Source organism: Pistacia vera, unplaced genomic scaffold (genome assembly GCF_008641045.1).
Source record: "Pistacia vera cultivar Batoury unplaced genomic scaffold, PisVer_v2 Contig77, whole genome shotgun sequence".
NCBI classification, from domain to species: domain Eukaryota; kingdom Viridiplantae; phylum Streptophyta; class Magnoliopsida; order Sapindales; family Anacardiaceae; genus Pistacia; species Pistacia vera.
In genome coordinates, this window is record NW_022196634.1 from 618383 (window position 1) to 633179 (window position 14797).

At 36.5% G+C, this 14797-nt stretch overlaps 1 protein-coding gene and 1 pseudogene across 1 annotated transcript; one reads left to right on the forward strand and one right to left on the reverse strand.

The window, feature by feature from the left end:
* The first annotated feature begins 1033 nt into the window (after positions 1 to 1033).
* Positions 1034 to 2844, forward strand: LOC116116323. Its single transcript, XM_031402417.1, has 2 exons — positions 1034 to 1436; positions 1610 to 2844. The coding sequence occupies exons 1-2, from the start codon at positions 1034 to 1036 to the stop codon at positions 2842 to 2844; spliced, it is 1638 nt and encodes a 545-aa protein (XP_031258277.1).
* Positions 2845 to 6481: 3637 nt separating this feature from the next.
* On the reverse strand, positions 6482 to 13399 carry LOC116116281 (annotated as a pseudogene).
* Between the last annotated feature and the right edge of the window lie 1398 nt (positions 13400 to 14797).

A 14797-nucleotide genomic window follows, 5' to 3' on the forward strand; every position in this document is an offset into this window, starting at 1 on the left:
ATCCTCCCCCCCTAGCCAGCCTTGTTTACGTAACATTAAACTCGGCTAGACACTCTCCGTGGGAACGATCCTTACTCACACTACTACATGTGTTTTTAGGTTTTAATCTTGGTTGCCTACGACAGCACACCAGTATGTGAAGAAATTGTAGAGATGTTTTGTTTAAGGGGAAATATTAGGCAAAAGAAATGTTAAGATCAAGACCAAGAGATGTTTTGTTTAAAGGGAAATATTAGGCAAAAGAAATGTTAGGAAAAGCTAAGTATAGTAGCTTGGGTTAAAGTGTAAAGAATGAAAGTAGGTTGGGGTTTATTGTAAGAACATCAATACGGTGTATTTTTGTATTAGCTCAATACGGTGGCATTTTTATATCATCTTCCTGATATAAATACGCAACCTTTTTTGTTTTGTAGTAAGTAAAAACTTCAATATATTCATTTTAGTTTGTCTCAACTGTGTTTCACAAATTCTTTAATTTTTGTTAATTTTTTTTTTGAATCCGGTTAAGAATCTTCAACTAACTTTTTCCCTCTTTTGCATGTATCATTTTTCTTCTTGATTCTAGTAGAATCTCTTCATGGTATCAGAGCCCTAGACCAACGTCGAAGGCAAATCTTGAAATCAATTTCTCTTTTTCGAACAAAACTCTACAATGGATGTTGAACAATCAATTAGTGCAAATGCTCAAATTTCTACAACTCACTTGAATCTTCTGAATTTGACAGTGTAATTGGTTGAAAGAAATGCATTGGTCTCTCACGAATTGGATGGATATATCACAAGTACGAACTCTTGTCCTCCTATGTTTGTAATGGAGAAAGTAGATGAGAGTGAAAAGTTGATAAAATGTCCAAACCCTAAGTATCTAAACTGGAAGAAGACAGACCAATTTCTAGTCAGTTGGTTGTTTTCGTCAATCTCAGAGTCGATGTTCAGGCAGGTGTCTAAATGTAGTAGTGCCTATGAGATATGGAGCACACTGGAAGTACATTTTCAGTCTTTTTCTAAAGCAAGAACTCTGTACCTATGAAATATGTTGAATACAACTAAAAAGGAGTCTCAAAGTATGAATGATTATGTGTTACGTATGAAAGAATTTGCAGATAAACTTAATGCTAGTGGTGTACACATAGAAGATGAAGAATTGTTAATGTACATTCTAGATGGATTGGGATCTGAATACGATGTTGTAATAGCAAACCTTACTTCAACTGTGAGTCAAATTACCTTTCAGGAAGCTCCATTCCTGTTACATAAACATGAATTGAGGTTAGAAAGACAAAACAGTGCATTATTAACTTTTCATGAGCAAATGTCGTCTGCATTAATGGTAGCTAAGACAAACACTTCTGAAGGAACTGCATCTTTGTCACGTGTGTCATCTGGAATACCATCACAGCAAGGTCCACCACTAGCGCATTTTCAAGGATCTAGTAGTATGTTTTAGCCAGCAACCTCAGCAAACTTAGAACATGACTTTGGGAAACTCAAGCAGTTCTCATTATGGGGAAACTCCTATGTTTATAGGACAATCTGGAAACATGCGAAATAACTCATATCCTGTGCATTCACAAATATTTGCTGGTGGTTTTTCTCATTTTTAACAAAGGAAGAGGCTACTCTAAGACACGGTTGATGTGCCAAGTTTGCGGAAAGCCAGATCATTCAGCTCTTCATTGTTATCATAGATTCGATCAAGACTATCAAGGTTTTCCAAATGCAAGTTATGGAAATCCAGGGCACCAATCCTATGTCAATTATACTGGAGCAAATCAACAAGTTTTGCCCATTATTCAACATACTTATTCAACCTCTGCAAATGAAACTCCTCAAGCCATGTATGCTGGAACTATTATACCAGTTCAGTACTACAATAATCATGTTGGACAGTTTCATGATTACTCAGCTATTGGAGCTCCAGCAATGCATCAACTTGATCCTAGTCCAGCCTTTACCATGCAAGCTTCCCATCAATTTTCACAAAGCCCTTCTGGTTCTTCCACCAAACCAGATACTATCTTGCCCACAGGACATGCTGATCACACACTTGCTACACCACAAATAGTGAAGGATCATTCTTGGTACATGGACTCAGGAGCTTCCAACCATATGACTGCAGACACAAATACAATGCTGATGACATTAGGATACTCAAGGGGTTCTAAGGTGCAAGTTGGGAATGGTAAGTCCTTGCCAATAACTCACACAAGTATGGTAATGCTGCCTTCCTCTGATTGTCATAAGATTTTACATCTCAAGAATATTCTTTGTGCGCCTAAGATTGCAAAAAAATTGTTAAGCATTTCTCAAATCACAAAAGATAATAATGTGAGTGTTGAATTCTATTATGACCATTGTTTGGTAAAGGATAGAGGCAGCAAAGCTATACTACTGCAAGGGACTGTCAAGCATGGTCTTTATCAGCTGGATATTCCATTCACTGCTGCTTCTTCTGTAGTTGCTTCTGTTAATTCTACTACTGCTTCAAATAAGTCTGCATCACTTCATTCACCACCAGTGATCTCTTCAAGTTCATATAGAATGTCTAATAAGTTGTTAGCTGATTCACAATGCTTGAACAGTATTGTTGACAATAGTCTTTCTGTTTGTAAAACAACATCTACACTGTCAAGTACATTCTCTCTTTGGCATGCTAGATTAGGACACCTTAGTACCAAAGCACTTCATTATGTACTAACTAAGCTGAATGTGAAATTTGTTGCTGATGTTAATAAAAATACTATATGTGAAGCTTGTGCCTATGGAAAATTGTCGCAATGTAGTTTTCCCTCTTCTAATTCAAGAGCACATGCCCCTTTAGACTTGGTGTACTCTGATTTGTAGGGTCTTGCCCCTGTATTGTCCACTGAAGGGTTCAGATACTACATTATTTTTGTTGATGATTATAGCCAATACACATGGATATACCCTCTGAAATTGAAATCTGAAGCATATGGAGTGTTTGTCCAATTTCATAAGTTTGTAGAAAATAAATTGAGTACTCATCTTACGTGTTTGCAAACTGATTGGGGAGGAGAGTTTAGAGTTTTCTCCAAGTACCTACAAGAGCACGGAATCATGTTTAGGCATCATTGCCCTTACCTGCATCAACAAAATGGTAGAGTGGAGAGGAGGCATAGGTCCATTACTGAATTTGGTCTCTCTCTACTGGCTCATGCTTCTATGCCTTTGAAGTTTTGGTGGTCAGCCTTCATGACAGGAACCTATTTATTAAACAAACTATCTTCTTCTGTCCTAGAAAATTCCTCTATTTTCAGTTGCTGTTTGATCAATGAGTTAAGGGTATTTGGGTGTAATTGTTTTCCTTATCTCGGACCCTATCACAAGCACAAGCTCTATTTCCACACTAAAAAATGTATTTTCCTTGGCTATAGCTAAACTCACAAAGGGTATAAGTGCATGTATCCGATAGAATTTATATAGTCAAACAAGTTAGATTTTGTGAAGATGAGTTCCCTTTCAAACATGGTTTTCAATAACAGCCTAACTGCTCTATGTCAGAAGTTTATCCGTCACAGACTCAAGAAACTTGTTCCTAGTTTCTGCCTTCTTCATTTGTATCTCCTGTTCTCACTTCCCAAAGTGGCAGCTCTAATTTACAAAGCACTATTTTCTCACAGTCTCACTCTATCCCAGATATGGTTCAACCTAAGGATAACACTGAGTCTTTAGAAACTCACTCTGACATTGCTGATTCTTCAACTCAGCTTCACCAACACACTCAATCTGAAGTTAACCTATCTTCTACAGCACCTAATGTTGATTGTTTAACTCAGCCTAACTAGCATCCTCCACTCATGATTGATCAATTGCCAATAGTACATCCTGAGTCGACTAAACCGAACAAAAACTCTAAATCAGTCTCCACTTCACACCTGTCTTCTTCTCTTAGTATTCAACTAGAAGTGGTCTTGCTGTTAGCTCCTAGTATTCCACTTGGTTATAGTTCCAACTCAACTCATAATGCTCACCCCATGCTTACACGATCAAAAACAGGTTGCTCTAAGGTCAATCATAGATTTTTTCCTCCAACTCAAGCCTTACTCTCCACTCATGTGATTCTTCAAGAGCCAAAATCTGTCAAGGAAGCTTTGACTACTCACGAATGGAAAAATGCTATGGAAGCAAAGTATCAAGCTTTGCCAAATAATAAAACTTGGGAGATGGTACCTTATGAACATGGTATGCATGTGGTTGGTTGTAAATGGGTATTCAAAACCAAGCTCAATTCTGATGGAACTCTTCAAAAATACAAAGCTAGGTTAGTTGCCAAGGGTTTTCAACAAACCTCTGGCTTGGATTATTTTGATACCTTCTCTCCGGTTGTTAAAGTAGCTACAATGCGCATAATTTTGTCATTGGCTGTTCATAGAAATTGGCAAGTTCAACAACTTGATGTTAACAACGCTTTCTTAAATGGAAAGCTTACGGAGAAGGTTTACATGATGCCACCTAATGGTTTTTCAGATTATGCTGGTCCACAATAGGTTTGCAAGTTGAATAAGGCCTTGTATGGTCTTAAGCAGGCCCTGCGGGCCTGGTTTGATAAGCTGGAAGGGGCACTTTTGGCTTGGGGTTTCCTGAATTCCAATTCTGATATCATTCTCTTTTACTACAAAAAAGGTGAGGATGTGATCTATCTCTCAGTTTATGTAGATGATATTTCGGTGACCGGTAATAATTCTCAACTTATTGCTCAAGTGGTTAGAGATCTCAATGATCAATTTGCTCTCAAAATTATGGGAGAAGTGAGCTATTTTTTGGGGTTTGAAGTTTGTAGGAATAATGTTGGTCTGTTACTTACACAAACAAAGTATGCTCAAGAGCTTTTAGATAAATCTAATATGGGAGATTGTAAACTGTGTCTCACCCTTATGACCATTGGGACAATATTGGTGAAAGAAGATGAAAATTTATTTGAACATCCAACACTCTATCGTAGTATCATTGGCTGATTACAGTACCTTATATTGTCCAGGCCCAATATTGCATTTACAGTCGACAAACTCAACCAATTCCTTCAGAGTCCCTCGATTGTACATTAGATAGATTGTAAAAAAGTGTTACGATATATTAAGGGCACTTTCCAGTATGGCCTTCTGTTTAAGAAACATAATCACTTTAATCTTGAAGCCTATGTTGATGCTAATTGGGCTAGCGATGCTAATGATCGTCGATCAACTAGTGGTTATGTAGTATTCCTTGGAGACAACCTGGTTCAATGGAGCTCAAAGAAGCAAAAGGAGACTTCTCTATCGTCTATGGAAGTTGAGTATAGAGCCTTAAGTCAGGCTGCAATAGAAGTGATTTGGGTTCAACATCTTTTTAAGGAACTAGGGATTGAAGTTAAAAAGACTCTCATCATTTGGTGTGATAACATGAGTGCTAGAGCCTTATTCTCCAATCCTGTATTTCATGCTCGAACAAAGCATATAGAGATAGATGTACATTACGTTAGAGAGCTAGTTGCAGAGAAAAACTTGGCTGTTTAATATGTCTCCACCGAATTTCAGAAAGCTGATATCCTGACCAAAGCTTTGTTAAGCAGCAAATTCAATACATTGTGGGAGAAATTGAATGTGTTTTCTGTCTTACCTAGTTAAAATTGTTGTGTTGAATTATTGAAAAACAGTTTAGTATAATTGACAGCTCATGTTTTTTTATCAGATCAGGGAGTAAGAGAATAGAAATTAGCTTTGTTAAGTAATGAAAATACAGGTTCCAGATTTGAAGCTTGTCTTTACAGGAGAATGTTGTTGAGTAGACTTGCAAGTTACTGTAGAATAGAGTTGAAGTTTCTTTATTATAGGAGGATGTTGCTAAGCAAAGTTGAAGTTAGTTTATAGAAAGAGCATGTTGCTAAGCAAAATTGAAGGTTACTGCAGAATATAATTGAAGTGTAGAATTGAAGTTTTGTCTTTATGGAAGAATGTTGCTGAGAAAACTTGAAGGTTACTGCAGAACAGAACTTTTATAGTAGAATGTTGTTGAGCAGAATTGAAGTTTGCACAATCACAGAGTTTATAGAAAGAATCACAGAGTTTATAGAAAGTGAGAGAGTCCAATTTATGGGGTAATATTGAAGAAATGGATTGTAGAGCAGAATAAAAGCAACAGCTGTTTTCCTAGTCAAAAGAGTTTGGTTTAAGGGAGAATATTGAGATAAAGAGACAAAGAACAGGGGTCATTTTTGTAACAATTCAAATAACTAGGATTGTTTTAAAATTAGTAGATAACTAGCAGTCTTATACACTGCATTTTCAGTATTATATCAGCTGCATGAAACGTTGCGTTTTGGGTATTGTAATATCAGTATAAAAGAGCTTATTCTTTGTGAGAGCTAAAGTAATGAAATCAGAAGCTACCCACTTAAAACTCTAGCTCGTGTAACTAACTTTTTCCCTCTTTTGGGTGTATCATTTTTCTTCTTGATTCTAGTAGAATCTCTTCACTGACCAACTCAGCATATAGATGACCAAAAGCATACTAAAACACCTGCAAAATTTGTCAACGTCTGCACATATTTTGCATTTGTGACTGGAAATCTTTGTTGATCATTGTAATTGGGCTGTATACTTCCAGAACCTGTTGCTTTAAAAGAAGCTCCATTTTTAAAGACATCTTTGACTGAATAAATTTTAGATAAGCTTCCCAATTTCCATATTACCTAATTAAATTAAACATCAATAGATATAACTATTATGTCAAAACCAACATGTAACATTCTAGTATTACTATCAAATTAGAGTCTTGAAACATAAACTGTAACTGAACATCTTGATAGTAACATATAGTTATACGAATTATATATCGAAGTTACCTCTTTCTTCCCTGATTTTTGCGTGATAAACAAGTTGGCTTCACTCATGATTTGAGGGTTCATGCTTCCTCCAATAGCATAGCTTGTCCATTCTTCGTACAAGTTATTTGCTACATGAGCAAATCCATAGCGAACTCTGCATTATTTTTCATGTCAAAGTTCTATCTCAGGCTAAAAATTAGAAAAAAAATCATATTCTAAATGTTGTAGCCCGAGTCTAATTTTACCAATCCAAGAATCAATTCAACACAAAACAAGAATCAACAATCACACACAAGAGATAATCTTTTACCATGGTTCACCTATCCAATGTTGGATAGATTACATCCACGTTGAGCTCCGAAATAAGGAGACTCACTGCACTAGGATTATTCAATAGTTTACACAAAGATTACAAGATTGATCTACTGAATCTGACAAATACAACCACCCAGACTTAATCACTCTAATCCCGTACCTGTAGCTCACAAGATTTTAGAGCACTACTTTAGCCCTTGAAGGAAACGCAGTCTTCAATCTAATCCTGCCCAGAATTACAATGAAATCACTACAACAACTAAGCCCTAATCAGTTTCTCAATCACTTGAATGAACCCTAACAGAGAAGACTAACCCGATTGCAATTATCACTGTTTTGCCCCTTTTTATATCGTTGACTGTCAACAAATGTGAGCCACACGATCTGTCTTAAATCAACGTCCATGATTCACTTCTCCAACTAAACTAAAATGACACCGTAGGCTTCATAATACTTTCAGTCTCCACCTTGAAGCCAACATTCTGCCTTTCTCTTTTTTTTTTTTTTTTTGTTGAACCTCCTTTAGTGCAGTAAGTTTCTCACATATTTCTTTTAGCTCCAAGAATTGACTAACTGATGTGTAGTAAGTTCAAGCATTGCTTGAACTTTGCTGTTGTTACCACTTTGGTTCCCATGTCGGTTGGGTTTTCTTTAGTTTGTACCTTCAGGAGATTTAGTTTTCCTTTTGAAATTAGGTCTCTAACAAAATGATGTTTGACATCCACGTGTTTTGTTCTTTCATGATATATCAGGTTTTTGCTTAGGTGAATGGCACTTTGACTACCCGAATAGACAGTTGTAGTGCCACTCAACAAGTTTGCTTCTTTTAGGATCCCCTATAACCATGTTGCTTCTTTGAAAGCATCTGAGACTGCTACATACTCAGCTTTCGTGGTTGATAATGCAACCAGTGGCTGCAATTGTGATTTCCAGCTAACACAATTGCCCCCCCAATGTGAAGTAGTATGTTGTAGTGGACTTTCAAGAATCTCGATCACTTGCAAAATCAGCATCTACATACCTAACCAGATCAAGTGATGCATTCCTTTTACAAAAAAACCAAGCCAATCTGAACAGTATAGTTTATATATCTAAGCAACCACTTTAGGGCATTCCAATGTTCATATCTAGGATTTGACATAAATCTACTCAATAGTGATATTGCATAAGCCAAATCAAGTCTGGTGTTTATCATGGCATACATCACAGAACCTATGGCATTCGAATAAGGGATATTTTCCATTTTTAACATTTCAGATTCTGTTTTAGGGCATTGTGACTTACTGAGGATGAAGTGGTTTGCAAGGGGCATTGTGACAACTTTGGAGTTAGCCATGCCAAACTTAGAGGCCAGTTTCTGTAGGCATGGAAATTGATGAAGTTTTAGGCTGTTTGAACTTCTATCTCTATCAATCATCATTCCTAGGATTTTCTTTGCTCTACCTAAGTCCTTCATGTCAAATTCAGCATTTAATTTGGCTTTTAATTCATTAATATAAGACATGGACTTACTAATCAACAGCATGTCATCTACATATAACAATAGGTATATTGGCATGTTATTGGTGTAAGCAAAATAGGAACAGTTATCATACATACTTCTAGTGAATCCACTTCCTACTATGAATGCATCAAAGCTCTTATACCACTGCTTAGGGGACTGTTTTAGTCCATGCAATGATTTGTTCAATAAGCATACATACTTAGGCAACTTTTTATTCTTAAACCCTGTGGGTTGGCTCATGAATATCCTTTCATCTAACTCTCCATGCAAAAAAGCAGTTTTAACATCCAATTATTCTATCTCTAAATCATATTGTGCAACAATTGATATCATGAGTCTAATTGTTTTAAATTTAACTACCGGTAAGAAGATTTCAGTAAAATTAATACCTATCCTCTGTGTGTAGCCCTTGGCCACTAACCTGGCTTTGAATCTTAGTGGATCAGATTGGTTTATCCCCTCTTTCAATTTGTAGAGCCACCTGCATTCCACCAACTTTTGATCTTTGGGCTTTGGAACAAGTGTCTAAGTGTTGTTCAGGTGTAGTGACTCCATTTCCTCCTTCATTACAGCAACCCACTCTTTCTTGTCCTTTGATCCAATTGCCTTAGCATATGTATCAGGTTCAGTTTTGTGTATATTGGCACCAGCCAACAATGCTGTGTAGATCAAGTCAGCATAGCTGAACCTTGTGAGAGGTCTGATTTCCCTCCTGACTCTGTCTCTGGCTAATTGGTATTAGGCCAGGTCACCATGTTGGTCCCCTTTAGTGTATACTGTTGGATCTTCTTTATCCTCTTGATCTTGGTTTGGTTATAGCTGATCCTTTGTTATATCAGCCTCATCAGTTTGGTTATATTGATCAAAATGAGTTGCAAGCTCTACCTCAAACTAAGTTATCACAGTTTGGCTAGAATTTTTAGGATCTCCTTGTGAGCTACCTGCATTGTTAGTACTAGATTTACAAGGAAAAACAGTTTCATTGAAAATCACATCTTGACTGACGATTACTTTGACCCTTGGGGCTGCCTTTCCTAAAGCCTATAGCCTTTGGTTCCTTCTTGGTACCTTAGAAAAACACACTTAAGGGATCTAGGCTCTAGCCTCCCATCTCGGGTGTGTGCATAAGCAGCACACCTAAACACTCTCTGGTGATCAAGAGATGGTCTTCTCCCAGATCACCTCTCTTCAGGTCAGTTAAAGTCTATAGGGCTTGAGGGACTTCTATTAATAAGGTAGGCTGTAGTAACTAATGCTTCCCCCAAAAAAGTTTTTGATAGACTAGCAGTGAAGAGGAGACATCTAACCCTTTCTAGTAGAGTTCTATTCATTCTTTCAGCAACCCCATTTTGCTGAGGGGTTCCCCTAACAGTCCTATGTCTTAAAATGCCCTCACCTACATAATAAGAGTGAAATTCAAAGTTGCAGAATTCTAATCCGTTATCAATCCTAAGGGCTTTTACCTTTCTGTTTACATGGTTTTCAACCAGGTTTTTCTAGCCTTTAAACTTGGTTAAGGCTTTATCCTTAGACTTGAGAAGGTACACCCATACCTTTCTACTATAGTCATCCACAATGGAGAGGAAATAGCTATTCCCTCCATGTGTCCTAACCCTTTCAAGACCCCAGAAATCTGCATGCAAATAATCCAGACAATTTTCAGCTAGATGAGTTCCCTTTTGGAAACTCATTCTATGTTGTTTACCCAACACACATGTTTCATAGAAGCTCAAATCAGATATGGATTCCTTACCAAGTAGCCTTGCTGGCTTAAGACAATCATACCTTTCCGGCCTATATGGCAAGTCTCAAGTGCCATTTCTCTGCAATAGAAGGGTTAGTAGATAACAAAGCAGAATTAACAGCAGGTGCATAGGATTGGCCACACAGAATGTACAAACCATTTTGTTTGACTTTTTCAAGCATTATATCATCATTTTTATAAACCACTATAGACCCATTTTGTGCCTTATAACTACATCTAGCTTCATCCAGTGTTCCTAATGAGATCAGGTTTCGTTTGAATTCAGGTATGTACCTCACTCTGGTTAGCATTATGATCTTACCATTATTCAACCTAATGGTTATGTTTCCTACGCCTTGAACCTTACAAGAGTGGTTGTTTCCCATGAATACAATTTCATATTCTCCTTTCCTAAGGTTTTGGAACCATTGTATGTTTGGGCTCATATGGAAAATGCATCCTGAATCTAAAACCCAATCCTTACTGCTAGCTAAATTTGAGACTATGAGAGCTTTTGAGATCTTAATATTACTGCTGGTACTGGCTAAATTACTGTCTGTGTTGTGTTGTTTCTATTTCTCTATCCAGTCATAATAGTTCTTTTTAAGGTGGCCAGTCTTATTACAGTGAAAACACTTTTTGGTTTCTCCCTTAGTCTTGTTATTATTCTTCACCTTCTTCTTAGTTCTAAACTCATGTTTTGTTGGAAGCTCTTACCAGTATCTTTTCCTAATTGTGCTGAATCAGTTTTACCTTTGACAAACAAATTATTGCCATTTCTTTTCTGAATTCTTAACTCTAGTTCCTTGGACTTCAGGCCAGCTATTATCAGGTCAACACTGGGAACTGTCCCAGTGTATTGTAAGGCGTTCTTCACCACTAAATACTCATCAGGCAGAGAATTTAACAATATCATTGCTAGACTAGAGTCTTCTAACTCTTGATTAGTACCTTTCAGTAATAAAGTCATTTTTAGAAATTCATCAAGATTCTCTTCTAAAGACCTAGACATATCCATCTTGTAAGAAAACAAGGCACCTTTAAGAAAAGCTAAATTCGGTGCAGACTGTAAAGAGTATAAAGATTTGAGTTTACCCCAAAGTGTGATTGATATTTCCATGCCATCTACCTTTTGCAGAACAACGTCGGACAGGTTCATTATAATCAGGTTATAGGCCTCCTCGTCAATTTCAGACTTCCTTTTCAGTTTCTCCTCAGGCCACTTGGTGGTGTCCTTCTCCAGAGCAATCCCTACCTTGTTGTGGGAAAGGAAGGCCTTCATCTTCTTCTTCCATCTGTTGAAATCGATCTTCCCATCATATTGGGAGATCTCCAATACGCATCGTACTCATGGCTCTGTAACTTACAGTGAACCCTAGAAAATTTCAAGATTTACTTTCTGACTTGTTTTTTTGACCCAAACTCAAGAATTAACCCAAGACTCAATAAGATTCGAAGCCCTAATGATCTAGAATCCTTTAAATCGAAAAACCCCCAAATTCTGACAAACCCTAGAATTTCAAATTCGTCATGAATTGAATCGATCTTAAAACTAGATGAACCCTAGCTAGGACCTAGGCTCTGATACCATTGTTGTAACCTGAGTCTAATTTTACCAATCCAAGAATCAATTCAACATAAAACAAGAATCAACAATAACACACAAGAGACAATCTTTTACCATGGTTCACCTATCCAATGTTGGATAGATTACATCCATGTTGAGCTCCGAAATAAGGAGACTTACTACACTAGGATTATAAAACAGTTTACACAAGGATTACAAGATTGATCTACTGAATCTGACAAATACAACCACCCAGACTTAATCACTCTAATCCCATACCTGTAACTCACAAGATTTTAGAGCACTACTCTAGCCCTTGAAGAAAATGCAGCCTTCAATCTAATCCTGCACAGAATTACAACGAAATAACCACAGCAACTAAGCCATAATCAGTTTCTCAATCACTCAAATGAACCCTAACAGAGAAGACTAACCCAACTGCAATTATCACTATTTTGCCCTTTTTTATATCGTTAACTGTCGACAAATATGAGCCACACGATCTGTCTTGAATCAATGTCCAGGATTCACTTCTCCAACTAAACTGAAACGACACCTTAGGCTTCATAATACTTTCACTAAAATTTAATAAGCATTCACCTTGGCATTCGTTGCTTACAATTAGGTCCAAAATGATTGAATGCAACACAAACCTTCATGTTTATGTCACCCGAATACTCGTCAGTGTGCCCAAGAAGCATCACTTTGTCTTGGTTTTTGAACCAATTGTTGGAGATTGTAACATCAGTGGACCCTCGAGTGACATCAATTAGACCATCTTGACATTCATATAATGTATTGTGATCGATCCAAACTTTTGAAGCTCTAACCACGCTAATTTCGTCGCCATCTATTCCTCCAAAGTTCATTATCTCTGAGTCTGGACCCATCACTGAGTTTGACTCTCCAGATATGGTGGATATACAACCTATGAATGATGACATTTCTCACCTGGTAAAAATAAATTAATAGTAAAGTCCTTTTATGATTGTATATTCACTTGAATACTAATTATTAGTTTATCGAGTTAAATATGTTTTTGCAAGAGACACATTGAAAGAGAAGAAAAGTATTATTAATTACCTTATTGATCAAGAGACACCCAATGCCTGATATGCGAATGTGTGAACCACGTGCATCAATGGTAGTAAAACTACTTATGACAAGTGGTTTTTTAAGTTGGATATTCATGTGCCTTTGAAAAGTGACCCACACTTTTTCAGAGATTACAGTGGCCCTATATCTCAAGGTTCCAGGTTTAGAGTTTAATGGGTCGTCACTAGAATTTGTAACTGTGTAATACATTGTATCTTTACCAATGTTGTCAGTCATCTTTTCGGCAAAACCTACAGAACAAGTGGCAAGTTGTTGCCGATTGTTTCTCCACTCAGGGTTCCACCTCAAGCATTTATCAATTACATTCAATTCTAAGGCTAGACTAGCGGAAGGAAAGAGGACAAAGGCAATGGAAAATGCAATAGCAAAGTGGTTCAGTACTTGTGCAACCATAATGTCTGTCATTAGATGAAGAGAAGGAGCAAAAGAGTTTGTTGTGAGTAGAAAGTGAAGAGGGATCAAAGATTAAATACAACTGAGCAGAAAACATAAATAGAAAAAATGTAGGTAGTTTGGTTTGGTTTGATATGTGGCTACAAATAGAAACAAAGTTACAAAATAGTGAGAATTTTTATAATGAGTGAAGCTACAAAGAGAAACAAGTGATAGTAGTTAAGGAAGTTAGCTTTATTTGGAGATTGAAACAATTAGCAAATTAATATGGGCTATCAGCCTATTATATTAGTGAAATAGTTGCAGTTTCGTATATCAGTAGTAATTTGTCTCAAGTATAAAAATGGTTTTTTCTTCTCCGATTGGCTATATCTTAGGTCCAAATAGGAAAATCTTTAACTACAAAAAAATTTAAACATATAATTATTTTTTAGTTAGAACATAAATCTTTATTTTTAACCTTTTTCAACTAAATAAAAATTGCATTGAGAAAAAATATTAAACAACTTCAATTAGAACATTTCTATACTCTAAATTACAACAATTCGAATAAGTAAAAGCTAATTTTCATGTATCATTAACACAATAAATATGTGCAACCTCTTGGCTGAATGACAAATCGATAGTTATATTAGCTTAAATCAAACCACCTTGAATATAATATGTGTAAAGCTCTATTCAAAGCAATTCGAACACTTGAGCTAAGACATTATTGTGAACATAACTTTAATTAAACAGGTATTGGATTAATGTCGGACCGGTCATCAGAATCACAAAATTAAACCTAAATACCGTAGTTAGCGGTAAGCAAGGTCGAATCCACAAGGAGCAAGACTAACAACCTAATGTATTTTAAGTAGCGGAAATGAAATTGGCAATTTGATTAATGAAACTAAACAAGCTAAATGCAAATAATAAAAGCATGAAATTAAAACTAATAAAGACTTTATAATAAAAACGTTGTCATTACGGTTTTGGTTCGACACGAGACAAATGCACACAATTCTCCTCCACCCTCTACGATCCCTTAAACCTACAAGGCAAGATAAATCAACAAAATGGCTTTCCGACACTCTAGGTATAATCTATCATGTCTCACCCGATCACTCATGTTCGATTGGTTAAAGATTATCATTGAATGCCGATAAACGCTACAAGGCAATACCGCTAGTTGGTACGCGATTAACAAATACAATTTGTCAACATGTATCTTCCAATCAACCCACTTCACAATAAACACAACAATAGTAGAAATGAAATTAAATCTGAACACAACTCAATTACAATCGATGCGAAGTAATGAAAAGCAATATTCATCATTCAAATATTTCAAAC

Excerpts from the sequence above, each read along its gene's own strand:
- LOC116116323 (XM_031402417.1), top strand. The coding sequence starts at position 1,034 with ATGTTGAATACAACTAAAAAGGAGTCTCAAAGTATGAATGATTATGTG. Across the intron at positions 1,437-1,609 it reads GCATTTTCAAGGATCTAGTA|GAAGAGGCTACTCTAAGACA; the intron begins GTATGTTTTAGC and ends TTTTTAACAAAG.